The 26,291-nt window shown below is 50.9% G+C and overlaps 1 protein-coding gene across 5 annotated transcripts in view; it reads right to left on the bottom strand.

The window, feature by feature from the left end:
* The window catches only part of UBR4 (ubiquitin protein ligase E3 component n-recognin 4), a 136,845-nt gene that overhangs the window by 61,595 nt on the left and 48,959 nt on the right, over nt 1-26,291 (bottom strand). Inside the window, exons 32-61 of one of the 5 annotated variants that reach the window (XM_061395037.1) lie at nt 25,891-26,089; nt 25,325-25,513; nt 24,841-24,904; nt 22,936-23,127; nt 22,318-22,388; nt 22,083-22,230; nt 21,419-21,646; nt 20,632-20,802; nt 18,805-18,987; nt 17,806-17,964; nt 17,321-17,473; nt 16,641-16,868; nt 15,890-16,047; nt 14,821-14,992; nt 14,363-14,564; nt 13,028-13,191; nt 12,378-12,594; nt 11,337-11,553; nt 10,542-10,574; nt 9,378-9,441; nt 8,820-8,954; nt 7,661-7,835; nt 6,871-6,954; nt 6,640-6,780; nt 5,733-5,854; nt 4,963-5,074; nt 3,044-3,174; nt 2,751-2,928; nt 2,185-2,289; nt 521-658 (exon numbers count right to left, since the gene is read on the bottom strand). In XM_061395037.1, the coding sequence (XP_061251021.1) occupies nt 521-658; nt 2,185-2,289; nt 2,751-2,928; nt 3,044-3,174; nt 4,963-5,074; nt 5,733-5,854; nt 6,640-6,780; nt 6,871-6,954; nt 7,661-7,835; nt 8,820-8,954; nt 9,378-9,441; nt 10,542-10,574; nt 11,337-11,553; nt 12,378-12,594; nt 13,028-13,191; nt 14,363-14,564; nt 14,821-14,992; nt 15,890-16,047; nt 16,641-16,868; nt 17,321-17,473; nt 17,806-17,964; nt 18,805-18,987; nt 20,632-20,802; nt 21,419-21,646; nt 22,083-22,230; nt 22,318-22,388; nt 22,936-23,127; nt 24,841-24,904; nt 25,325-25,513; nt 25,891-26,089 (4,533 nt within the window). The remainder of the gene's footprint in view (nt 1-520; nt 659-2,184; nt 2,290-2,750; nt 2,929-3,043; nt 3,175-4,962; nt 5,075-5,732; nt 5,855-6,639; nt 6,781-6,870; nt 6,955-7,660; nt 7,836-8,819; nt 8,955-9,377; nt 9,442-10,541; nt 10,575-11,336; nt 11,554-12,377; nt 12,595-13,027; nt 13,192-14,362; nt 14,565-14,820; nt 14,993-15,889; nt 16,048-16,640; nt 16,869-17,320; nt 17,474-17,805; nt 17,965-18,804; nt 18,988-20,631; nt 20,803-21,418; nt 21,647-22,082; nt 22,231-22,317; nt 22,389-22,935; nt 23,128-24,840; nt 24,905-25,324; nt 25,514-25,890; nt 26,090-26,291) is intronic. The other 4 variants (XM_061395067.1, XM_061395058.1, XM_061395047.1 and 1 more) reach the window with 4 other exon arrangements.

Genomic DNA, 26,291 nt, shown 5'->3' with positions numbered 1-26,291 from the left:
AAAGAATGTAAGATCCACCCATAAGACTAATCTTAATCTCAGCTGCTGATGTATTTCCATCTCGTATTTCAGAGAAAGCCTATACTGATTTGGGACTCTAGAGAATTATCAGCTACTCTGTATCTCTTTCACAAAAAAAAGTTCATATCCAATTTTTAAACAAAGACTGATTTTTTAAGAACAAACCAAAATGGCTCTGTCATGCTTCCTCATTTTAGAGCCCCGCCCCCACCAGCGAGCACAGATGGCCTGCTCTACTGATACACCAGGCTGTGAACAGCAGGACTGCCCCAAATCTCTCCCCACAACGAGAGAAGCAAAGACCACAGCATGACTGCTTTCTAAGTCATACCATAGTTGTCTTAAATGAATCATGATTTGGAATTACGTACATCATTTTTTTCTTCCACTAACAGACTGTTAAACTTCCCTCTGCCGAGACCAACCCCAGGGCCCAGGCAGGATGCCTACTTTGCCCCCACCCTCTGCCCAAGGAGGTCAGGGCCTCCAGCCACATTACCGCTGTGCTCGCCAGCCACCGAGTCCACGGCACTGCCCCCGCTCTCCGAGCCCACACTGCCCCCGTGGTCGGCAGGGGAGGTCCGCAGGGTGGAGCCGTCCGTCGCGGCCGTGCTGCCCTCATCGTCTGAGGCTGGAGCTGAGAGAGTAACGAGAGCTGTTACAGGGAAAACCCTTCTCAGGGCGAAGGCAGCAGACCACACAGCGTGGTGGACACAATGCAGTTTAGACACCCTGTCGTCCGAGGAAAAAGGGAAAGGTCTGCTTTGCTGGTTACTCATAACAGGAACAGACACTACATGGAGTGTCGCACACGGCACTGAGACAGACGCGAAACCCAGCTCACTGGGCATTTCCTTCGCTGCCACGGCACAGTGTAAGTGAAACCGCGCCAAGATTCAAGAATCTGTGACACGGACAGTGTTCTAGCTAAAATGCTTCACGGTCACCATCGTCTAGGTGTTACTGACACCTGCTGAGATCAGAAACTAGCCAGTACCACTCAAAAGCACAGATTCTGAATTTTCAGGAGATTTGTTTTGTAATCAATTTACGCTAATGCTAGGAAATCACTTATCATGAGCTCTTGAATCAACCCTGGTTGTTTTTTTTCAATCAGACGGTCCAGAGGGGAGCTCACTGGGAAATTTCAAACTTCCTCATCAGATGCTAATAATGAAGCAAGGAAATTCCCCAGAGACAGCCACAGCATCCAGGATCAGGGCGGAGCTGAGACAGGAGGATAATGCTGGATGAGATACACGGGGGAGGAAAGCCAAGACAGCCACAGAGCACAGCAGGAACACAACCGCACCGCACAACAGCGACCGCCAAGCCTGAAGTGACAGCAACTCAAGAGCCCCAAGGGAAGCAGCAAGGCACGGCAGCAGGTGAGGGGGAGCCAGCTTCTCCCTGCCTCAACTACGGAGGATGAGAGGCCAAACAGGGAAGAAAGGAAAACACACACACACACACACACACACACACACACACACACACACACGGGACACATCAGTCTGAAGACTCTCCATCAACCCTTCGATTACTCAGGGGCTGACTTTCCAGGAGACTGTTGAGATGCTCCATCCTCCTCTATTCGGTCCAACTCTCCACTCAGGATGTTGAGGGTTTTTTTAATCAAATTAGGAAAGACATTGAAAGTAAACACAAAATGAAGTCTGAAGATTTCCTATGCGTTTGAATTGTCCATAAAAACCCTACCCCCCAAGCTCAGATCCCTGGTGGTGACGCACGCTGACCTGAAGCGTTCACTCTGCTTCTTGTAGTTCAAGAGAAAGAAGTTAAAAGGTATGCGCTCTGTTTCTTGTCTCCCTCTTGATCTCGTCTAAAATGTTAGAACTCTGGTGAAGAAGCCTGAAAGCTGTGATTTCAGCCCTAAAGCTGGTTAACCTGCAAGCTGCTCCTGGCCTTTCTGGGGGAATCAGCTGAAGCCAGGCAGCATGCAAAGTGGAGGGAAGCGGAGCCATAGCGACTTTGCCGAGCTGCAGCGCTGGGCCTTCCGCGCCCGCATTTCTAAAGCCAAGGCAGAAGCAGGAAGTCCAGAATGGCCTGTCAAAGCAGCTGCCCGTGACACTCTCACAGCACTGGAGACGAGGCCCGAGGGTCCTGGGGCCCTGAGCCGCGCTCCTTGCTGCGGACAGTTACCTGATGCTGTGGTGTCAGAGAGGGTTCCTGCGTCCAGAGAGGAAGAGCTGGGTGCCTGGCCGGACAGCCCCAGGCTCTGCAGGCCCAGGGCACTGCTGCTGCTGCCTGGGAAACAAGTGGAGAGTGAGCACGGCGTCCCCGCCACATCCCGTCCACAGCGCTGCCTCGGCCGCCTGCTGCCCTCAGCGCCTTCACTCGCCAGCGTGTGACCCACTCTGGCCTAGAGGAAGCTACTCAACAGCCAGGGCTGTCCACCCACCAAATCCAGTTACAGAGATGGCGGAAGCTTCCTTCAGCTCAGGCAGGACACAGGCTGGAGGAATCTATCCAATTCAGGAGGAAACAAGCCTAAAGACCAAACTACCAGCACTATGAGATCGGCCCCCACACTGAGAAGCCCGGCTCAGTCCCTCTCACTCTCCACCTGTGTCTCTGCACAGCTCTCACCCAGATCGCCCTCTCCCCACGTCTGGGGATAAGCTAAGTCAGCTGGTTATCAGTAACTGCCAGACCCTCTTTCCTGTGCCAGGCCAAGGGGCCGCTGTGTTCCTGACACTGCCTTCTACCTTGCTGGTCCTGCTGCAGGCTCAGGGCAATGGCTAGCTCAACCATGGTCTCGTCGTCTGCGTCCGGCGGGATGTCCAGCATGGGGGGGAAGCCCTCTGCACCTGCCAGCAGGGCCTCCAGGGGAGAGGGGTTGCCATTGTTGACATTTTCCGCCGTCTCCAGGACCATCGACTCAGACTGCAGAGAGAGAGCTCCATCAGTGTCCCGTGGCTACGGGAGCTTGTGGAAGCCCCCGAACAAGAGCTGGAGGAGTGTGCCGAGGCTCCTCCTGCCCGCCTGCTGCCAGACTCACCACCATCTCAAAATCTCCGTGGTCCACCTCACTCTGCTCCTGGCTTTCCTGACGGATGTGACCACCATTCGGGATCCCCGATGACTGCATTTTCTCATCTGCGTCATCATCGTCGTCGTCGTCCTTGTCTCCTGAGTCAGAGAAACCCCCATCACCGGAAGGCACTTGCTCGACCCTCCCCCGGGGCGTGGGAAGACAAGCTACAGAGCAAACAGAAGCCGACACGAGCCACCAGCTAGCGCCCTGTGCCGCGAGGGTAACTCCGGGGGCCACGTCTGGCCTTGTCCTCTTGCTTCCTGGATCCGGCAGGATCTGGGAAGCGGGGGCTGGCAGTGACAGCTGGCCCCACTTAGGATAAGTCTTTTCTGGCCGATGAAGGAAAACAAAATCCTTTGTGGAATTTTGGATTCCATAAAGCAGAAAAATCTAAGACCAGCAGACCCCAAGAGCTCCCATCAACCCTCAGGAGTCCTTGGGCAAGACAGGGAAAATACTACAATTGAGATTGCCTATCTGCTATCGCTCATGGCAGCTTGGAGTGTTATACTTTTTTCCTCCCCAGAAACAATTGCGTCCGTGAGGTTTTCACACTGCATAATTCTTATGAGAAGAGCCAAGTGAACTGTGAAACCGCTGGATGAGACTGAGGACAGCACTGCCCTGGCCAGCTCCGGTGTGGAGGGGAGAGGCCTCCTGGAAAGCACTACCCCGGCCAGCTCCGGTGTGGAGGGGAGAGGCCTCCTGGAAACGGAGACGCCTAGGTTAGACCCCTAACTGTCGGAAGAGGACGGAGACCTCGCCTTCTGCTTGAAGGGCTGAAAACACACGTGGATGTGCCTTAATTGGAAACAAACTGTTGACGCACTCGAGAGTCTCCTCAGACAAAAGATGCACAAATCGTTGCCTGACGCAGCAAAGACTTAGATAAGGTGAATGACGGTCAAGGAGGGTCACCTGAAGGTCGTGAAGCTGCACGAGCGCCTCCAGGCCTGCACTGCACCATAAACAGCCACAGCCACGAGCTACAGTGCGGCACGTCCCCGTGGGAAGGGGTGCTGATGGACACAGCACACACCAGAAGCTTAAAACTCTTCCAGAAAATTGTTTCAGGAATGGAGAATGTTTTACTACTACTATTTTTTAGATTAACACGTTAAAATGATATTTTTTATATACTGGATTATTAGTAAGTTCATGTCATGTATTTCTTTTTACTCTTTATCAAGTGCCTAATAGAAAACCTTAAACTGCCTATGTGACTCTCATTGGAGTTTTACTCCTGAGCCAAACCAAGTAACCAGAGTTACACAAGATACTAAGGCTACGATTCGGACAATTTTTAGAACTGCTTTTACTAAAAAATGTTAAATGTATGTCCTTGACTTGTATCCAAGTGTATGAAGAGGGAACTTTCTTGTGAAATTTACCTTCAGTCTTACTGGAGGCAAAACCATTGAGCATACTACCCATTAGGCAACAAAATGGACCCTTAACGTAAGAGTATTCATACCAGGAAATTTTTCAGTTCCTGAAAAATGGAGGGTTTTTTTAGTCACTATGGTTTTTGAACTGTTCTCATTTCGTTTTTGCTATGGCTTTTTAGAAGCTTTCTGCCAAACACAAGTGCCTCATTAACTACCACGCGGGACTCCGTGGTGTAGGTCTGATGTCCTCGGCTTGATTTTATTGTTGCACCCTTATCCTCCCTCGGCTTCAACTTGCCTTTCTCTCATTCTTCTTGCCGTAAGCTTTTTACATGCCACCTTTAATCCTTCAAGGCATAAGGCAGAGTGCGCCCATGGACTCGGAAACAGAAGTCTCCAGGACCTCGGTCACACAAGCAGCATGTCCTAAAGCTGTGTCTGCCTTCTCCCCTACCCACCACGCTCACACGAGCCCAAACTCAGACCTCACATTACCCATTGGAGTGTTGCTTCGAGGGGAGGAGGGCAATGTCACGTGTCTCCTTTTGTTCCTTGGCCTGAGGACGCGAATTAGAGCTTGTTTACAAGAGAAGCTCACAGCAGGATCCTGAGGTTGAAAAAAACCATCATTCTTAGGTTTTAATGTTATTTATGACACTTGTATAAAACACTTTGCATTCTTGGACCATTGCTTACACGCCTGTGGAAAATCTGCCTACTCTCACCTGTAACCTGCTGCATCAGGTCAGCAGCCAAGTCCACTCCCCGACCTGGCACAGAGAAGACCTGTACACTGCATCCTGCTCTTAGCTCCTGGTAAGAGACTGGCAGGTCACTTGTCCCTGAAGTCCCTCGGCTCTGTACACACGGGGTTTGCCTTTTCCTCAGAGGACCAGGCTCATCGTAACTCTGTGCTAAAACCAGTCCTTTCAACACTCGCTTCTGCGCTAGAGTCGCTGCAAGCAGACCCTGACGGTGTTCATCCAGGTGGTCATTTAATCAATACTTACTTAGCATGAACTGTGAAACAACCATCAGTACACTCCTCAGCAACTGGATGAGCAAGACCAAGTCCATTCCCTTTTCCAACCTTTCTTTCCGTGGAATGAGTAAGATGCTACAGGGTTTACTGATCCGCAAATTCTTAATTTCCACTGCCTTCCCTTAAGTCTACTTTATTTCATTAGATAGCAAAGTTATAAAAAAATTTTTTTCCAGATGTTAGGCTGGATAGTTACGATTATCGGGGTGGTAAGGATACGTACGGGACACAAGAGCATCTGCATGTAGATCCTGGATGCTGTGTTAATGCAGTCCAGCTCACAGGTACAGTAGCCGTGGATAATGTCCACCAGAGCGTTGACGGTAGCTTCAATGTGAGTCAGGCCTAAAGGAGAGCACATACAGGGAGAAACAAACGAAACACACACACGCAGAATGCAGGCCGTCAGCATTATTTATGATCTATTCCATTAACAGTCTCCTAAGTCTCTCCAATTGCCCCAAAAGCTTTTCCAGATACCCTGAATCACAGAAATAAATAGACCTACTCTCTATAGATATCAAAATACAGAGCAGACAACTGTGAAGAAGTGAGCAGAGTCCAAATGTTCCCAATGATCCCCAGACCTCAGGTGATAAGACGTCCTGAACACGCGTTTGGGGTTTACTGCCCGAGCAACACCCAAACACAAGTGAGCAGCAGGGGCCCTTCTCCTCTTCCAGCTCTTCAGAGCTGGCTCTTCCACCTAACCCTTGGACAGTATGAAGAGTTAGACACTAAAGGCAGCAATAGCTTAGAAATACAGTAATTCTCTAGGATGATGTTTAACTTTTACCTTTTTAACTGGCTTTGAATCAAGCTTTCCAAGATTTTTTAAAACAATCATAAACACCACTAAGGAGGCATGCATGCGTGCACGCGCGCGCGCACACACACACACACGTCTTTATGTGAAGTATGCAACCCGACATGGAGAGATCAAGAAAGTTCCATCCCTCTGCTACACTGCTAAATTCCTCCATCAGGAACATTGATCTCACAGACTTGTATTTCCTAAATATTCAGTCTGGAAGAGATGGATGATGAAGGCTCAAGGTGAAGAGTACAATCTGTTCAAAGAAAGAACTTACATCAGGTTTCACTATCAAATGTCCCTTTTAACTTGATACCTGGCAGGCAGGCAGGCGCCAAGAAGGCATTCTTGGGTTTGGAGGCATGGAGTTTCCAGAAGTGGTTCACCAGCTGCGTGATGAAACTACAGGAGTCTCCCTCCAACTGCTTCTGAGGTTCTCGCCCCTCATCTGCTCCTTCTAAGCAGGAGAAAAAAAAATTATTAACGACGGTAAATTGAAGATGGAATTTAATTTGTTTTAAGGTTAACTCAGGTCAAGGAAGCTTGCCTGGGGAGGGAGTTTCAAGTGGGGCCCCAATCAATATGCCAACTATCCCTAGATTCCAGCAGGCACATCTAGGAAAAAAACAGTCTGGGAAAGGAATATCACAGAAAACAGTGATGTTAGAATTAAGTAACAGGGGGAGCATTCAGGATCTTACAGCAGAGTCAGAGATCTGAGGTCCAACTGTTCGACTTCTAAAACCTAGGGGAACATCTTAGACTTTCTAAAAAGATTCCTGGATTATAGTATTAGAGGAGGAACAGGATGACGACAACCTGTGGGAGCATGTGAATAACAGAACCGTAAAGGCATTGATAAGCTCTATTTGATGAAAGCCAAGCAGGTACGGTACCCAGCCAGCACGAGGAGAGGAGGAAACAGCATCAAGCGCTGAGACAGGCTGCTACTCATGTTAATAAAATACTGGCAAAAGAACAGCGCCAAAGCAGAAGATATGATTGATTCTCTTACTTTAAAGCAACCAGGGCACAAGCTTAACCTTCCCCTGAAGATTTTAAAGAGACAGTAACTTCAGAGCCCGATTACATCTGATGTCCAGAACACTAAGTAAACTCAAGAGTAACCCAAGGGGTAAGCACTGGAAACAGTATCTATTTATTAAAATGGTACAACTCTAATGTCAGAAGCCCTACAAGCTATAAAGACGAGCCAGTGAGACCCCTATCTCAGAGCACGAAGTCCATCAGAGGCCAGAGAGAACTACGAGAAGATGAGAGAGTGAAGAAGATGAGCAGGCAGGCTTCAGGGCCGCGGCCACACAGGCCAAGTTCACCTGTTTCCGTCTGGGGCAGCCTGGACTCCGTGAAGTGCACCAGGTTGTTAGGGCGCGTGACGGCGATGGAGCGCGCCGTGACCACCAGCCTCTGGAAGACCTCAGGGTCCAGATCCTTGCCTTCTTTGCTCGATGTGTTGAGACACTGCACAGCTTTGCTCAGCAAGGCCTGATCCTACAACCAAAGAATCACAGAGGATGAGCCAAAGGCAAAGAAGGCCTGGGTGCTAAAGCCCAGAGGAGAGAGGAACTGGCAGACTGTCAGGCTGGCGACTTCCTCTCAAGGGAACAGGTTAATTACCACCGACTACCTGAAAGAAACCTTCAGGGCAGCCCAACACAGTTCTACTTCTTAAACATAAAATGCTAAAGCCACTTAAAAATACTTGAAAGCCATGAAATCAGTATCAAAGTCTGATTGGAAAACCAGAACCAGCCAATTCTCCAGAATGGCAACATCCCAGGTTTCTTTCCTACAAAGTAATTTCTCTACAGATTCATACCAAAGCTGTTTCCAAAACTGCCTTTCCTTGAGAGGTTCAGCAAGTTAAACTCGCGTTTCTCAATTCTCTGCACTGGAGGCAGAAAAGCTAACCAAGGCATTCAGGCTGGTGGCTCCCTCCTCATGGATCTGAAATGTTGACACTCTTTTCTATTCATAGAAACTGGCCAAACTTACTGTCTTCCATTGCTACTTACTTTAATAGGTGAGACTCCCTCTCCCCAGACTTCCCTGAGTCTCTTTCACCCACTCACCAAATTCTTCCCAAACAAGTAAGCCCTCCTCCCTGAGGCCTGCACGGGACCCCAGGAGTGACAGCACCAGCAGTCCTGACCCGAGAGACATCCCTCCCCGTCCTCCAGCGAGAAGCCCGACTCAAATGTCCCTCCCCTCCCTTCCTTAGATCTTGTCGATTCTACTGATATAACAGGGAAAAAAAAAAAAAAAAAACGCAAACCAGGGGCCTGTTAGAGGCCTGTCCTCATTCTGAGTGGTACTCCTTTCTCAGGAGAACCTAGAGGCTACGTGGGTCTGACCTCAATGCTCTCCTCTCTCCGCCTGACTCCGTGACACCCTTGCTGGCATCCAAAAGGCCAACTTACTTGCTCTCCCGTCAGTGCCACCACGTCCGCCTTGACAGGAGACGCCCCTGATTACCTTGTGGCTGTGGTAGGCTGAGCGGCTGGTGTGCAGGCTCGCCAGAAGGCTCTTGGACTGCTGCTGGACGCTGGCAGGGGCTGGCAGGGACAGCAGCAGCGTGGCCAGCTCCTGAGCTGCGTTCTTGTTTCTCTCCTGATGCAGAAGACAGCAGGGTTGCCACTGACCCCACACCGTCCATGCAGGATGAGCTGCCCACACTCTGCCCTCCCCCTTCCCGGCTACCAGGACTAGCGTGGGCTCCATGGGCCGCAGGGAACAAAACAAAGAACTTCGAGATCACAACCCTCCCACGACATCGCCAGCAATCGAGACCAAGATCAGGACTTCTGCAACAGTGCTCTTTAATTAGCACTCGTCCTGTTTTACAGAACACTCCTCCATGGGGCCCTGGAAGTAGGACATAAAGCCTTAAGCTGAAGACTCCACTGGATCACCTTTGCAAATCAAGATCATGCTATAAATGTACTTGAGCTGAAAGGCTTTGGGGCCTCTGACCACTCCACTGACCTCCTGCCTCTTCAGAAAGCTTCCATGTGCTTTAAAAAAGTAACTTGCCTTCTCGATGATTGGGCCAACAGCAAAGCAGCTTTCCAGGGCTTCTAAAGAACTCACAACCAGCCTGGGGAGACAGAAAAGCTGGCTTGAGTACCAGAGCCCCCCTTCCCTCCGCCTGGTGCTTTAGCCTGCGCAGACTAGTCCCGAGGCCCTCAGGGACAGCTAGTGGATGCCAAATACGAAATCAAAGCACGGTAAGACCTGCCACCGGCACCACGCGTGGGGTTCCCTGTGTCACAGGCCGGAAGGAGCCTGGCTCCTGCTTGCAGATCAACCTGAGGCCACGCGCATAATCCGTTACTCAAAGACAGGGCTTTCCTTCCTCAAAGAGGATAAGGGCGCTTCCTTCTGCTGCCTGTGGCAGGGATCACGGAGACAGGCTTAACAGTCTCGATGTGACAGGACCCGAAGCTCAGGTGCCCCGAGATCAGTGGGCAAAGGGGATACACAAAGGGAGAGGTTCAAGCCATCTTCCTACACTGGGAGAGCTATACTTGACTTACACCTCCAAGAAAATGCACAAAAGCACTTCCTAGGAGTCGCCCAGTATGGGGAAGAGAACCAACTGGATTTTTAGGTTTATGCCAATCATGAACATTCAAAGGGTACGATGAAGCCCCTTTAGAAAACTGGGCAATTTTCTCTCAGGGAAGGATGAGAAACCCAACCACTGAAGGGTACCAAAGGAAACACTGCCCAGGGCCCCTCGTGTGCGTTTAAGGCAGCACAGGAAAAAGACCACCGTCGGGAGGGCTGAGGCTCTGGACAGACAGGGCCAAGTGTGGAGAAGGCAGCTGGTAAGAAAAAGGTCCAGGGGCAGAGGGCAGCAGGAGGAAGGGACCTGGGGCACAAGACCCAGAAGCAGAACAAGCTCCCTGGCTGTTCCGACGACCGGCCTTCTCCACTGACTCGGCGCCCCACGCCCTCCTCACCCCTGCAGAGGCGGTGGGGGAAGGCGGGGCGGCCTACACCAGGCGCGCACGTCCAGCCCCCCGCATTCTCCACGGGGACGCGGGACAGCTCTGCAGCCATGCAACGATGGAGACAGAAAGCAGCAGCAGGACTCGTCCACAGAAGCAGAATCAACGCAAAGCCACGCCATCAGTTACACGGCTCTCTAACACACACTCGCTCGTGCAAAGAAATGAAAGAGGGCATACTAACCGGTCCAGCTTGGTTAGGGACTCAGTTTCAGAACTTGGGGGAGAAGCAAAAGAAAAAAAAAGGAAAAAAATGTGAAGCTCAGAGAAACCTGGAAACACATCCTAAGCAAACAATATAAGAATAGAGTGGGAAGGGCGTGGGGAGACAGAGAAAAGGAGGGGCAGGGAGGCTGCTGGTGGGAGGCAGTGCTTCCAAGCCAGGCTACTCTTATACCTTCAATGTAAGAAATGAACATCTTACATTCTGAGTCACCGCATCTACAGCGGCAAACCAGCAGCTCCCCAGCACAGAGAAGCCAAGCGCAGTGCTTAAGAAGGCCACTGGGGGGAGCCCCAGGGGGCTCTGAACTCTGCTACAAGAAGCCTGGGACAGCCTCTTGGCAGCAGTGTTATTACCACAAGAAGTAACTGCTGCAGAGAAAGATGAAAAGATGATGAGATCACAATGAAAGGGAAGATTTTCCCCTATAATTTCAGCAAGACTGGATCCTAATCTCTAATTCTGGCTCAAGCATAGTCTGGTCAACGGCCTCTGACTGCTCCCAAGGGCACCTGAGCAGTAAGAGAAGGGAAGGGACAGCAGCCCCTGGGCAGAGCCCTGGGAGTTAGCCGGCTCTGAGCACACCGCCAAGCCCTGTCTGCTCATCAGGAGACCCTGTGTGTGCGGGCGGTTTGAAATCCTGAAAATCACAGGCCAGGCCTGGGACACTTAGGAGGGGCTGGGTCTCTCAAGACTCAGGTTCCGCCGGGAGAGCAGAGCCGGCGAGAACAAAGGGCTGCCCCGCCAGCACGGTACCTCTCCAGGACGGTGCCACCCGTGACGGCCGGGGCCGCCGAGTCGCTGTCTCCAGTGCCGTTGCTCTGGGTCAGGTTCGAAGGACAGATGTTGCTGACGGAGGCAGCAGGGAATTCTTCTGGAGGCTCATCAGGCCAGCCAAACTGCTCCTTAGTCTTGCCATAGATTTTCACAGCATCGATCATGGTGACGCCTGCTGGATCCACCGAGGCCCCAACTACAACAGGCACGAGAAGCCATTAGGAAGCATGATCTCTGACGGGTGACACCACCCCCTCCAGAGCAGACCAGACTGGTGTGGACCACGTGGTGAGCCACATACAGTTCACGGTCAGAAAGGAACTTTATCTCCTGAGACTTCAGCAGCACTTTCACCTGGTACAGATGCTGAATACGTGTAGACACAGTTCCATGAACCAAAAGTCTGCGAAGTCTCTCAGAAGAAGAGACCCCAAATACCAGTGCAGGGATCCTCTGGTGCTATCAGAATACCATGTTTCCCAACTCTACCCCCAGGGAACACTCCTTTTGTTCAAAGCACAGATCATCCTCATTCCTACTAACAGCAACTGTTTCTGGAAGAAAGAGACAGGTGGCCAGCCAGTAAATGGTAGGGAAAGTTGTCAACCTCATAGAAGGCCCCGAGATGTCTACTCTGAGGCTTTAAGGGCACTGCTAAACACCTCTCGGTGACGTGTGCCCTGAGGCCCTCAACTGCACTTTCAGAGCGCTTTGTGATGTCAAGCGTTAGTCTCGCCACCTTTCTGCCTAGACAGGCAGGCAGCCACATCGGCAAGGTCACTCAAGCCTATAGAAACGAGCCCTGAAGTAGCTGCCCCGTCTCTACCCCTCCTATTCTTAAGTATATCCCTTGCCTCCTTTATATCTCAAATGAAGCTCAATGCTTCCTGATGGCAGAGATCACAGAGCTATCAGTAGAGCAGGGGGACCCCAGAATCCTGGAGAGCCACAGAGAAGTGGCCCCTTGGTCAGAATTAATCGAGAGACGGATACAATCTGTGCCAGGAGCTGGGGACTCACTGAAGAGGTTCAGCTTCTTATCAGCCTGCAGGGCTTCTTCTCTGGTGAAGGGGAAGTCGAACCAGCGTGAGCGACTGAGGTTAAGCTGCATGGTTCTGCCGAAGATCTCAATGTACGACGGGGCCCGCTCAATTGCCTGGGTCCCAATCTGGATGCGCATGCCTGTCATCACCATGGTGCTGTTGTTGTTACTGATCTCAATGGTGAAGCCACCGGGCTGGAGGGGGGAGAGGCGCACATAGCAAAATGAACACAAGCTCTGAAGGGCCAACTTCTGGGCCTCCCTAAGACAGTGACACACGTGCGACCCTACACAAGACCTTTATCCTTTAGTTCCTTGGCAATGACTCCCTTGCTTCCAAGGACGGGAAACACAGGCAGGGAGGAGACCCTTCCATTTCAGGCTCCTTTTCTCCCCGGCATTAACCGCCTCCTGAGCCCTGTGCACGGTAACCCTGCTGGTAACATGGCAGCAGGACCCCTTTTGCATGGAGCTGAGAGTATCTGTTTATTCTGGGATCGTTAGACTAGGGTCAAGGGTTAGTGACTGTGAGTCTCGCACCCTGACAGGAGATGTGTTCCTCAAACCATACTGCTCTCGAGCCCTGCCTCCCAGGGACTGCACCCAGGGCTGTGCAGCCGGGCCTCACCTTGGTGTTGGCCACATACATGCCAGTGGAATTCAGCCGGTGCTTTATCTGCTGCGCGTTGTACACCTGCAGGAGGTCATTCCCACCGAACTCCACGTCGCTCAGCTGCTGGTTGTGCTCGAAGAAGTCGATGGGGAAGGCCACCTGGCTGGAGGTGCGGGCTGCTGTGGAGGGCAGTGCCGGGGGCCAGAGAGCACCATCATTAGTGCGGCCCCACCAACTCTGCCCGAGCTCACACACGTGCGTTCCAACCTTAGGCCAACTCGGGATTACACAGTTGGCATCACTATGATGCCTACACATGGTCAGCGGCCCAACAGTCACCACCCGCAACCACAACATGACCCTGCAGGGCAAAGAGATCTGGCGTCAGGATCCGGAACACTCACTCACAACAGGCTCTCTCAGAGCTGGTTTATCCAAAATAAACAAGAGAAACTATTTCTTTATAAAGGATGAGCTGCACAATTTTCTAAAACACAGGCTCTAGAACAGACTCCAGGAGTGGGAAGAACGCTGTAATGATCTTTTCGCTCAGACCTGAATTCAAGCGTTCACTCCTGGAAGAGTCCTGCTTCACCACTCAGGAGCAAGACTCCCAGCTCGGACACCTATGACGGCTTCCGCACAGCGTGCGTGCGTGCTCAGTCTCTTCAGTCGCGTCTCTCAGTCTCTTCACTCTGCGACCCTGTGGACTCTAGCCCGCCAGGCTCTGTCCATGGGATTTTTCTGGCAAGAGTACTGGAGTGGGGTGCCATGCCCTCCCCTCCAGGGGATCTTCTCAATCCAGGGATCGAACTGATGTCTCCTGCACTGCAGGTGGATTCTTAAGCTGAGCCACCAGGGAAGACCTGGCTTCCACACTACTTGGTGAGAATGAACCAACTGAAGGATCTACTCCTCCGCCAGTTCCGTCCTGCCAGCTGCATCAAGTAAGCCACTTTCCCTAAACCCAGAGAAAACTATCTGAAACCAGATCCAAGAGAGCATCCTTTCCTGGGCACCTAGGAACTGCTGTCTGCAGAGGAGCGCCAACAAATGCTCGCCTGCACAGAAAGGGGGCGGCTGCAGGAGCCTCGACGCTGCTTCTGGCGAGCTAGCCGGCACCAGCTCTACCTTTATGAGCCACACAAGCAAGGCAGTCCCCGTTTCTTTCTTCTGTCATGCCACAAGGCACCTGCGATCTTAGCCGACCAGAGACTGAACTCACGCCCCCTGCCCTGGAAGTGCAGACCCTTAGCACTGAAGAAGGCCCAGCCCCACTGCTCACAGGTACCATGACCGTCTACCCCGAGTCCCCTCCCCGGGCACGCCTCGGCGGCGGCGGGGCCTTACTGATGGTGGCTGTCTTGCGCTTGCGGACGGGCTTCATGATGCTGATGACGCTGCTGGGCTGCAGGGAGGGCTGCAGCCAGTAGGAGGTGTTCTCCACGTTGGCCATGTAGATGCGCAGGCTGCCGTCCTCACACAGCAGGATCATCGTCGTCCGCTGCTGCTCGTTGCAGGCCGTGTGCCTGATGGCCACCATGTCCTGGATCTAGGAGGCGGGGACAGGCCGTGTTAGTTCCCACACCTACGGAACGAAGTTCCCAAGACCTACACAGACGAGGCAGAGAAGCCACTGGCTTCACGGTCAACGGGGGGAGTGCAAAAGGCTGGCAAAGAAAAGGCGTCTAGGAGCAGATTCTTCTACAGGTCTCTTGTCAGGAGAGCTGGGAAAGGACGGGATATACACGTACAAAAACAGGGCAGGGTCACGGTCTACTCAAGCGACGGGGGAACATGGCACTCACCTTTGCTTTGGCAGGAAGAGTCTTAATCTCCTGGATGAGAAAAGTGTCTGGTTTCACCATCACCACCAGGGGCACGCCTGTAGTCTGCTGGACACAGCACACCAGGCCAGGGTGGTTCATCACCTCAGACCACTGACACAGAGCGGGAGGCGCCTTGCTACCACCGTTGGGACTGCGGACGACAGAAGTGGCCGGGCAGGGTGTCACTCACCGTCTAACAGCTCTTTCGTTAGTAGTGAAGGACACCCTCACTACTACTGGACTCTCAGAGAAATATACCCACCCGAGGACTCAAATTACCCAGGAGCCCCAGTTTTAGTCTGAGCCACATGCAGTCTCACACACAATGCATGCCCCAGCGGGAGTCCTGGTTCAGGCTCTCCCCTGTCTGAGGGGATCGGTGGCCCTGTGGGCCTAAGGCTAACAAGTGCACAGGCCCACGGAGGTGCCAAAGGCTGACAACCCATTGTCCTTCTAAGAATTTCCAAGCACATCAAGCTATGAATGAATGGCATCCATTTTATTTCACCCCAAACCAGCTGATTCACAAAATAGACAGCGGAGAGAAAGTGCTGTAATGGCTTTTCGGTGGCAGAAAAGAAAAAGAGGGGAAGAAACCGTAAACCTTTTCTGCCTCCTCCTTAAATAAAACACCCTCTACCTCACATACCCCTATCTTCTGGAAGCCTGATGGCAGCCCCCGCTTCCCCAAACTGCCACCATGCCCGTGCTCTGACGTCATGTTCTATTTACTGATCAACCCCCACCCCAACCCCAACCAGAAGGGAAACTTCAAGGGCAGCAGGAATGTCCAGGAGAAAACTCTCTCATCAAATTAAAATCGCATTTGCTACCTTGAGTACAGCTTTTCCTTCTGAGTGACAGTGGCCCCCACAAACTACCTCCAGCAGCTTGGGGGGACAAACCATGCAGACTGGCCAACCCAGCGACGCCGGATGCTGCCCAGTTTAGAGATCCCAGGCAGGGAGGGGAGAGTCCCCGGGAAGGGCAAGCTCCCCTGTTGAACAAGGGGCGCTGTGGAAGTTCAAGGGTAAGTGCTGAGCCCCACCTTTTGATGTTGATGGAGAAGAGCTGCAACACCTCCAGAGTCGTCCTGCTGACCGTGGCCGCAAACGACCTGCCTTGGCAGTAGCTGAAGAACAGCATCTGCAACACGTGCGAGTAGTAGACGGACACGCCGCCGCCTGCCACCTGGCTGTTACTGTCCTGTCACAACAGACACAACACTCGCGTTAAGTCCTCGGGCCGCCTGGGCGCTGGCGCTCACTGCGGCCAGCCGTTCATTTTGTTTGTTTTTAATGTACTCGGGTGCTTTGCTTGATTTCCGGCTGCACTGGGTCCTCAACGATACATGCAGGCTTCCTCTAACTGTGAACACGGGCTGCTCTCTAGCTGCAGTGTGAGGTCTCGCTGCAGACCACAGGCTCTAGACACTCGGGCTTCAGTAGCTGCAGCGGCAGGCTCAGTACTGCGGCTCGTGGGCTTGGCGCCCCCACGGCGTGTGAATCTTTCCAGACGGGTATCAAACCCACGCCCCCTGCACAGGCAGGTGGATTCTCAACCACTGGACCACCAGGACGCCCCTGGTCATTCACTCTAGACCGTAATTAAGGGCTCTCATTCTCTAAGCGTGAGACCCCCGTGGTAAATCCTAAAAACACTATGAGAATAAAGGAGCGTCAAGTCTAACCCTTAAGAACTAGAGCTTTGCGGTCACGTAGAAGTTAAAGGAGAGACACTAAGAGAGCCGCTGGCTGATGAGCCCCGGCCCGGGGGGAAGCGGCGCCGCGTGCCCTAACCTTCAGGTCCTCGTGGTTGACTTCCAGCACGTTGGTGACATAGAAGGGCCCCTGCTGGGCACTGCTGGCCTCCTCCATGAGCTGCGTATAGATGTACCCCGCCGAGGACATTATAACAATGATGTTCTTCCCCTCCTCGTTGAAGAGGAAGGTAACGTCTCTTATCTTTGAGCTAGGCAGGAGAAAGTAGAAGGCTGGACTCAAGGCATCCACCGACAGGTCATAAACCTGCGAGAGAAGAGAGGTCAGATGAGGGAGGTCGACCTCAGCCCCAGGCCCACACGCTCCCGGTGCGTGCAGGAAGCGGCAGGGCTGAGGGAGGGCGCTCCTCCACTCAGCACACGCCCGTCAGTGCTAGGCGCTGAGCACACAAAGATAAACAAGGTCTCTCTCCACTCTCTCTTAAGGAATGAGCAGAGGAGACACAGAAACAAACGCTATACCAAGAACAGCAATGAAGAGCGGTGTGCTGAGTACAGCAGAGACTGAACCAGGATCAATTCTCTATCACCTATACACGCACAGCTCCTGCTCAGCAACAGGACAGAAAGTAACGAAACGTTAGGGTTTTTTAATTTTTCATGTCTAAAAGAAGCTGGCACACGTAATGGAGACCATGCATTCTGAATTTAAAAGCAAAACCACTGTAAGACCAGACAATCAAAGAGCTGTACCTATACCTTGACAAAGTCTGCGGTGACGATCGCTAACTCGGTCTGTGAACCAGGTAACCACACGGCTTTGATGATGAAGTTCCCTGTGGCCAACTGGGGGTGCAAAACCAAGTGATCCGAAACGGAGCCCGAGCTACTGAAGGTCAGCACGTGGCAGTCCTGGACACGGGTGGAGGAACAGAATGGTTAAAAGGCGATCTGGAAAGTAGGCTAATTCACAGAGTCTGACACTGCCTTTTCTTCCCCGGCATTCCCCGCCTCCAGACAGTACTCAGACCGTCGAGTAACACATTCAGCTGTCAACACACAAAGCTTATTTCCAATAGAAGAGAAATCTGGATGACATGGAAGAAATTCAAGAGACTTCTTTCGTGTTCCCAATGGCTTTTAAGTTCCAATTTCAACAATGAGTAAGAGAAAGTGGAGCTAAGAACAGGAGAGAAGGTCACAGTGACCTATAGCTCAACAGAACCAAACTGGATCAGGATTACCTTCAGCCCACAAACGGCCAGGTAGTCCTCTTTGCAAGGATTCCCTGTGAGGCTCAGCACAGTGAAGGGCACCGGGGCAGAAGCCAGTCGGGTCAGAGTCAGCTTCCTTTTGCTGGAATCTGCTTGCTTCAGGAGAGCTGAGAGCTGGAGGACAGTGATCTGCCAGGGAATAATTACCGATTTATTCTCAACCCTCTTCCTCTCAGAGAACACCAGCAGTAACAAAAGCTCCTTCACTAGAGCTACTGATCTGGAGGCTGTTTTTGTGAGCAAGTCTCTTCAAAAACCCAAGACCAGTATCAGCCTCTATTTTCTCTGGCTTAAAGAATGGCATGCCTTCATTTCTTCTTTCTAGAGGTGACCAAAGAAGCCAACTCCATAGTCTGTCCATAAGACACTCAACGGTCCCGTATACTACTGTCCCTTCTTGTTTTTCTACGAAAATGTTTTTGAAAGTCTGTTAGAGCTACTTTTATCTCTAGTTTCTTTTTCACTTAATGTAAAGATAAAACAAATGAAGACGCTGGAAAACAGAACAGCTTAAGACACTCTAACTTCTCCTGTTCTATAAAATTCCATAAACTTCCTTGGGTCTTCAGGAGGGCTGGGAGCGCAGGGAAGAACTAAATAAGGACCACTGAGCCCTCCTAGGAAGACTCTCCTCTCTCCACTGTGTCCTCCAGCGTGGCTAACCTGAGAAAGACTGCAAGCCACACTGTCCTAGGAAACCTCCAGTCCGTACCTTGCCTGGGGGTTTGACTCACAGAGTGGGAATTGACTCTTTAGTCTCTGTTCCAGTCATACTAGTTCTGAGTCTAATAAAGTAACTCAGGGTTCTAGCAGAAAAGCTTGTTGAGATCTGTCCCTGAAGCTTTGCTAGAATTCGGAAAAATAGACGTTTTCCTGGCGGGCCAATCTGAGTGTTGTCCCCTATGTGTTCTGCTCGGCACCTCAGACAAGCACGATCTCAAACGAGAGGGAGGGGACTGGAGGACCCACCTTGCCTTTCTCGTGGCTGACAGCCAAGTGCTGGCGGCGCCCGTGAGGGGAGGAGAGCACACACATAGCCACCCTCCTGAGCACGTGGGCGCTAATCAGCTGGCGAATGGTCTGACCCTGGTCTCCGCTGTAATTCATCCGAACGTTCTCAAAGGCACCTTCCTGGGAGCCTAACGTGGGAACCTGGCAAAGACAGACGCAGAGAGAGTAGGCAGTAGTAAGGCAAAATAGACCAAGTGGATTCATACACACACTGTTCATATGACTGAAATAATGTGCAATTTACTCACTAAAGAGCAATAGTTTCCGATTCGTAATCCATGGAGAGTTAATTCATCAAAATTACCGTCAGTGCAATAAGAACAATGCAGTAAGTGCTGCACAGAACTAAATTAACGTGAGTGCTGGGTTTTTTTAAGTGTTAACAAGCGCCTCTGTCTTTCTTTTTAGGCCAAGCCACACAGTTTGTGGGATCTCGGTTCCCCAACCGGGGATGGAACCCAGGCCCTCAACAGTGAAAGCACTGAACCCTCACCACTGGACCACCACGAATTCCAAAATGCCCTTTAAAAAATAAAATGATAATGATGATAGTGTTTTTTTTCATTGATTTACCCCAATAAAATTAAAAGTCAGCAACCTTATGGATCACCAACACCATCCCAATATTTTTCTAGCTTCATCTTTAATATCTGCAAGTCTAAAACCACTGCTCTAAAACTGTGACTGATTTTTAGGGGAGGGAGGTTGGCCACTGCAGAATCTTAGCTCCCTGACCAGGGATTAAACGCAGGCCCCCTGCAGTGGAAGCACAGAGTCCGACTGACTGGAACCTAGGGAATTCCCAACGGTGACCGATTTTCGGTAAAACGTCAGAATATCTGTGTGTCTGTCTGTGTGTGTGCTACCAAGTGCCCATGTCTCCCTCAGAAGCAGTCACCCTGTGAGATCCATCCGTGCACCTCACTCATTGTTATACTATCCTTCCAGAAGTGCGCAAGTTTCCTTTCTCCTTTAACGCTGGCTGCCCTGGATCTTCTCTGCCACACACAGGCTTTCTCCAGTTGTGAACAGGGGCTACTTCCCGCTGCGGCGCTCGGGCTTCTCACCACAGGGCTTCTCCTGTTCTAGACCATGGGCTCTAGGCTTGCAGGCTTTGGTAACTGCAGCACATGGGCTTAGTAGCTCCCACATGGGGGATGGCAGTTCCCAGACCAGAGATCAAAGCCACGTTCACTGCCTTGGCAGGCGGGTTCTCACTCACTGGTCCACCAGAGAAGTCCTACCGTTTGATTTTACACAGCTGCTTGAGAGGCCGAGCAGACCACCCCAGGAGTCCTACAGTCAGTGCCAGGCAGCAGGCGTACAGTGGACAACGACTTAGAATTCAGCACCCACGTCACAGCAAGAACTAAAGGAAGACACCTAACAGGCTCCAAGCCCAAGAGGACAGCATCACTTCTGCATGCAATGTCAATCTCAAGGGAGAAGACACAACAAGGAGGTCTTCTATTTTACATACAGAAGACATTCCTAGCTATTAAAATTGCCCCCAAACGTCACTCCTCACCCACAGGGGTTCACAGATTTACGTGAACTGAAAAGGAGACTTATTCGCTGTTGGTCCAAGTGACCTCCGATTCCCTCCGTGAGAAGACGTACCCCACATGCTGTTTTTCACATTGGATGTCACAGGTTCTTACAGTCTAGGCTCTGAACGCCCACAGGTGACTTTCTAAGGATGCATCTTGGAGCATCGAGCGCCTCTGGCTTCCCAGCGGATGTGCTGGCTCCCGCGTGCCCCTGGCCCCGACGCTGACCACTCACCATCAGCTGGTCCGTCATCTCGACCGCCTTGTCCACTGTGTGCAGCTCCCGGAGGGCCTGCTGGGCCCGGCTGCTACTCCCCACTGCGGACGCCTGCTGGAAGTTGGTCTGAATGGCATCCATGAGGAAACTGAGCATGTCTAACACGAGAGGAGCGAAGGAGAAATTGGCCTGAGAAAAATCCAAATACACAAGTGAAAAAAAAAGAAAAAGAACGGGTCACACTCATCATCATGTTGCCAGTAGCGACCTACAGAACCCAGGACCCGGCTTCCTCACTGCAAGTGTGTGTTCCAGCCCTCACTTCACTCTGTCCGAGCGCTGGATTTGGTTCCAGTCAGCATGCGACTGGGTGACTACACCAGGGGCCCCCTGCTGGTGAGCACTGCTTCCACACACCCACCGCGCAGTGAGACATCCAGAGCGCGTCCAGGCATGCACCCCTCGGGAGGCTGAGACGACCCCCACCCAACAACCACCCACCGCTTTCTGTGCCCTGTGCTGCAGATGAGGGGCCTGCACCAAGAAAGGCTGCCCCGGGGCATCACACAACTAAAACCCACCTTCACACAAAGCCCCAAACACTCCTCAGCCACACACTCCCTATGACGCAGGGATGGACCACACACACGCCTGCTATTCACGTGCTGGACATCAGCAACCTTGGAGGACAAAGCCACCACTGGTGGGGCGGGAAGGAGGGCGCCGTGCCAGGCTCCACGCTCTGCTCCCACGCTGTGCGCCGCCGGAGCCCACCCAGCTCTGCGGCTCCTCCACCAGGGCCCACCTGGTTCTGCAGCTCCTCCCGGCAGCCCTCCACAGTGCGGCACAGGCTGCTCTTCTTGGGCTTCTCTTCGTCAGCAACCTTTCCGTCGCTGATGGTGACCTTGGCCTTGTCCGCCGGGGAGGTGCTGGTGTGGCGCACGAGACTCTCTGAAACCCTGGGTTCAGTCTGAAATGCTGACTCCTTCATGGTGGAGCTCATGCCACTGCTGGGAGTTCGCTTCACCAAAGCCTAGGGACAGGAAATGTCACAGGCCCCCACTTTCTTGTCACAAGCGCAGATGAAATACTGCCTAAGATCTCAGAGGAAAAATCTGACTCAAAGGGGAGACTGGCTAACCATTTAAAGAATATCCAAAAGCCTGAATTCTAATCTTTGTGGTATTCACCTAATAGCTAACACTTCACCCACTCATAACGACAGGTCTTAAAATTGGGGTAGGGGTAAGGTCTTTGAAAAAACTGCAAGATCTCTAAGGATACTGCAAGTTCCAGTTCTAAGTGAAGTGTTTAGGCCATGACTGTGCAACTGATCACTGACAGAATCAGAACTTGGTCCTTGACCCAGGACACCATGAGGGTGACGTGGGAAGTTCCCAGTTTGGCTTACACATCTGTATCCCTAACAAGTCACCCTTTAGAGCCAAGAGAATGTCCTAATCTCTCACCAAACAGCTGCCATCTTCTTTGGCTCCACAGTCACAGAAGAAAGATCCATACTTGGCGTAGGAAATCTCATGATCCTTGTGGCACACCTTGGCACATACCGTGCACACGCCCACCCCATCGACCATTTTGCAAGTGTGACAGTGGTACCTGGAAAGAATAAGAGCCAGGCAGTGAGTCCGGAAGTCCCCAACACCAACCTGGAAAGCCCCACCAAAAAGGAAAAACTCCTCTTACCAATGCTGGTTCATGAATTCTTTCTGAGTGATGGTAAAAGTGCAGAGTTTATTGCAAAGGGAATCTTCATCCTTCAAAGATAATAAATTTTTTTTAATCAGAAATACATCCTTCCACACAGGCACCCACAAAAACACACTCTATGGAAAATAAACCACTGACTTCATAAATGACTAGGAGAAACCTATTCCAGTTGGAGACAGCTTGCAGGCTATAAATGTGATGTAATTTCAGATAAGACCTTAAGGTTTTGTGGCTAAGAAAAAAAATAAATCTTATGCTTTCTCTACAACGCAGCTCACACCATCCCCCTGAAAAACTCTCGTCTCTGAAACTCCATTTTGGATGCAACAGCCAGTTGGAACTGCAGGACACGTGCCTCCAGATGGGAGAAGGCCCAGGCTTATTTAAGGGTCCTTCCTCTAGGAGGTAGAGTCCTACCACTTGTTCTGCAGGCCTGGAGAATCAGCCTGGCATTAATCATGAAAGCTATGAATAAGCAACAAGGACTGGGCAAAGTCCTGAAGCTCACAGGAGCTAAAAAAGAAGGCCAAAGGCCTGTTAACGTGAGCTCTGCAAGTGGCGGTCAGCCATGACTGTGGTGGTGACCTCACTTACTGAATCCTCGGCCTGGGAGTCTTCCTCTTCCACCGCCAGCTCCTCCACCCAGTCAGAGTCCACCTCGATCGCCCGCTCTTCCCCATCCACAGACAGGTGACTCGGGCCTTGCCCGTTACTCTGGCTCAGGGCATTGGTGACATCAGCCAAGTAAGACATAATATGGCAGGTGCACTCTAGGACCATCACGTGCTATAAAGAAGACCACCACACCATGAAAGGTCAGTTCTCCACATTCCATTATCATGCAAATTGTGTTTTCTCACGCTTTTTCCGATAAAGCTCAAGATCAAAGGAACAGCACAAAAAGCAGAGAAGAAAAATAACATGTTTTAATTATCTATTTCCTTAGCTCTTCGCACTACAACAGCAAGTGGCTGGCCAATAAACTGCACGGGGACTTCCCTGGGGGCCAGTGGTTTAGGATTCAGCACTTCCAATGCCAAGGATGCAGGTCTGATCTCTGGTCAGGGAACTAAGAGTCTATATGCTGCATGGGGTAACCAAAAAATTTAAAAACTTTAAAAATTAAAGAAACTGTACTGAATCAGTATGATTCATCCTTTAAGCACAAAGACAACTCTTTAAAAAATCATAAAATAGGGCTTCCCTGGTGGTTCAGTGGTAAAGAATCCACCTGCCAACACAACAGACGTGGGTTTGATCCCTGATCCAGGAAGATCCCACAAGCCACGGGGCAATGAAGCCCATGGACCACAACTACTGAGCCTGCGCTCTAGAGCCTGGGAGCTGCAGTTACTGAAGCGCTCGAGCCCTGGGGCCCAGGTTCCACAACAAGAGAGCCCAACGGTACTAGAGCGCAGCCCCTGCTCGCAGTGATGAGAGAACGCCCAAGCAGCTACAAGGGCCCAGCACAGCGAAATAAATGTATATATATTTAAAAACCTTAGAAAATGAAGTACGGTGTAAACCAGGAAAATAAAGTTGAGATAGACACAAAAATCACTCAAGAAAAAACTAGAGTGATACAGAGAACAGAGTGGTGGTACCAGAGGCAGGGGGTAGGAGGGTGATTCAGTGAAGTGGGCGATGTGAGTCAAAAGATACAAACTTCCAGTTATAAAATAAGTAAGCCATGGAGATGAAATGTCAAGCGTGGTGACCAGAGTTAATACTAATGTATGCACATCTGAAAGTCGCCAAGAGAGCAGGTCTTAAAAGTCCTCATTACAAGAAAAAAAATTTAACTATGTATGGTGATGGATATTAACTAGACTGTGATCATTTTGCAATACAGACAAATGTCAGATCACTATGCTGTAAACCTGAAACTAATATCTGTGTCAATTATACCTCAAGAAAAAAGATAAAAAGATTGTATTAAAGTATGAGTAACCTCTCATTGGCTTTTTTCCCTGCCATAATCATTTTTTTAACCATTAGTGAAAAACATTTAAATTAGCGATAATGACAGGCTCGCAGGTTGGGTAGAGGGAGAAAATGTTCAAATGCAAGATTTCTGCCAGTTGCCACCCTTTTTCTCAGCACAGTGGCCTGAACCTCCAAATAACATAAACGATTCTAGCATCTGGACTGGCGCTGAGGAAGTAAACGGGAACCTGTGTCTGACACTCAGAGCACACAATCCCAATGCAGGAGCAGCAGACAATTTCCCAGAGAATACCAATAGCTAAACACAGCAGTAATTCACTGTTTTCAGAAGGATTCTGTTGGATGTCTGTTTCGCAGAACATTTCCTCCAGACCACTTCTTGCCCCCAGGAAGAGGCCTGTGGGCGTGCACTTGGTGATGACACGCTTCGAGGTCTTTGAGATCCTAGGCCTTCCCTTCTGCAGGGGAGCCAGGGACAGAAACCAACAGGAAAGGGACTTCCCTCCACCCGGCCACAAAGACAGGACCCATCGCTCCCCTCACTCTCCTTACCTTTCCGTGCATTACATTGGCATTCAGTTTTTCAACCACATTCTTCTGTGACAGATATTTCTTGCTGTCAAATAAAAAAGGGGGGGGGATGGGACACAAAATCATCTAAGGAACCAAAGAAGGGAAGCATTTCCATGTATCTTGCATCAATTTGTAGACAAAGTGAACAAAAGGCATTCTTTGGAAATTATGTGGGTCATCAGCGATTAGGGGGTTCTGTTCCTATCAGAGATAGTTGGTACACTTTCCCAAGACTTGTCCTAGGAATAATGAACAAGAAACTCTACTAATAAAAGAGTAGAGATTAAATCCAAACTGAACTTGAACTGATTGAATCTACAGTGAATAATCCCAATAAAAAGACAGAGCTTCAAGTTTCTTTTAAACTTACTCTGAGCTACAAAAAAATAGCCTGCAATTAATTATCCCCCTTAAGAGCAATGGTGTAAACTACAGATGCGATCCTCCCATTTCATCCTCTTACCATCTACTCAGCCAGTCCACAGCAGCATTATGAAGCTGAAGATGGCCAGCACCTTGACCTGCACCAGCCAGGGTGGCCATGACAACCATGAGTTCAGGGAAACCGGTCCCATCACCGTTGGCCAGCATCTCTGTTGCCATGGGGATCAAGGTGCCCAAAAGCACAGCACACACACCTTCCCCAACTTGACTGGTAGAAAAGAAACATCACACTGGTAAATATTCAGTAAGAATCAGCAGTATTAAATTTGTAAGAATTTAGAATTTCTAAGAGGCGTTTAAAATTAAACATTAAATGCACGATCATACACACTAAGCCAAGCTGTGCACTTGGACTACTAGACCATAAAACGATCACACGTGTTACAACTGACAGACGAAGCCACTGCAAAAGTTTTTTCAGGGGAAAAATCAAGGAGATATGCTAGATTCCTTAAGTCTACTGAGAGGGAGCTACGGGATCGCTGCAAATGCTTCAGGACTGAGGCTGAAGGAAACACAGCTGCAAACGCTCTTGCCCTGTTGCTGGGGCTGTCGGAACGCGTGATATGAACACAGGTGCTCTACCTGTTTTCCCGAACAATGTAGGTGGTCAGCAACTGCAGCAGCTGCCTGTTCTCTTGGATCACGTCCAGCTGATCGGAATCTTTGGGGGGCGATGCAGTCATGCGGGTGAGCCATGCCTGGAGACGCGCAGGCTCCACGCAAGCCAGCTGGGCCAGGGAGCCGCAGAGATGCAGGAGGCTTGGGTTAGGGCTCTTCTCAGCTGGGGACAGAGCGAGAGGCGATGGTCAGTGAAGGAGGGCGAGGGGAGGCAAGAGGCCCAGACCATGAGCCAGGGAAGGGGGAAAGGCTCCAAGCAAGCCTTCGACTTCCTTCCAAACTTTCTCTGAGGAATTCTCTCCACTTGTTAGCATTCCTCTGCTGTAGTTACACTCGGGGAGAAGATAGGCACAGTCATTAACTGG

This window comes from Bos javanicus, chromosome 2, assembly GCF_032452875.1.
Source record: "Bos javanicus breed banteng chromosome 2, ARS-OSU_banteng_1.0, whole genome shotgun sequence".
Lineage (NCBI taxonomy): Eukaryota > Metazoa > Chordata > Mammalia > Artiodactyla > Bovidae > Bos > Bos javanicus.
The sequence above is the reverse complement of the archived record's forward strand: the minus strand, read 5'-3'. Positions and strand labels throughout refer to the sequence as shown.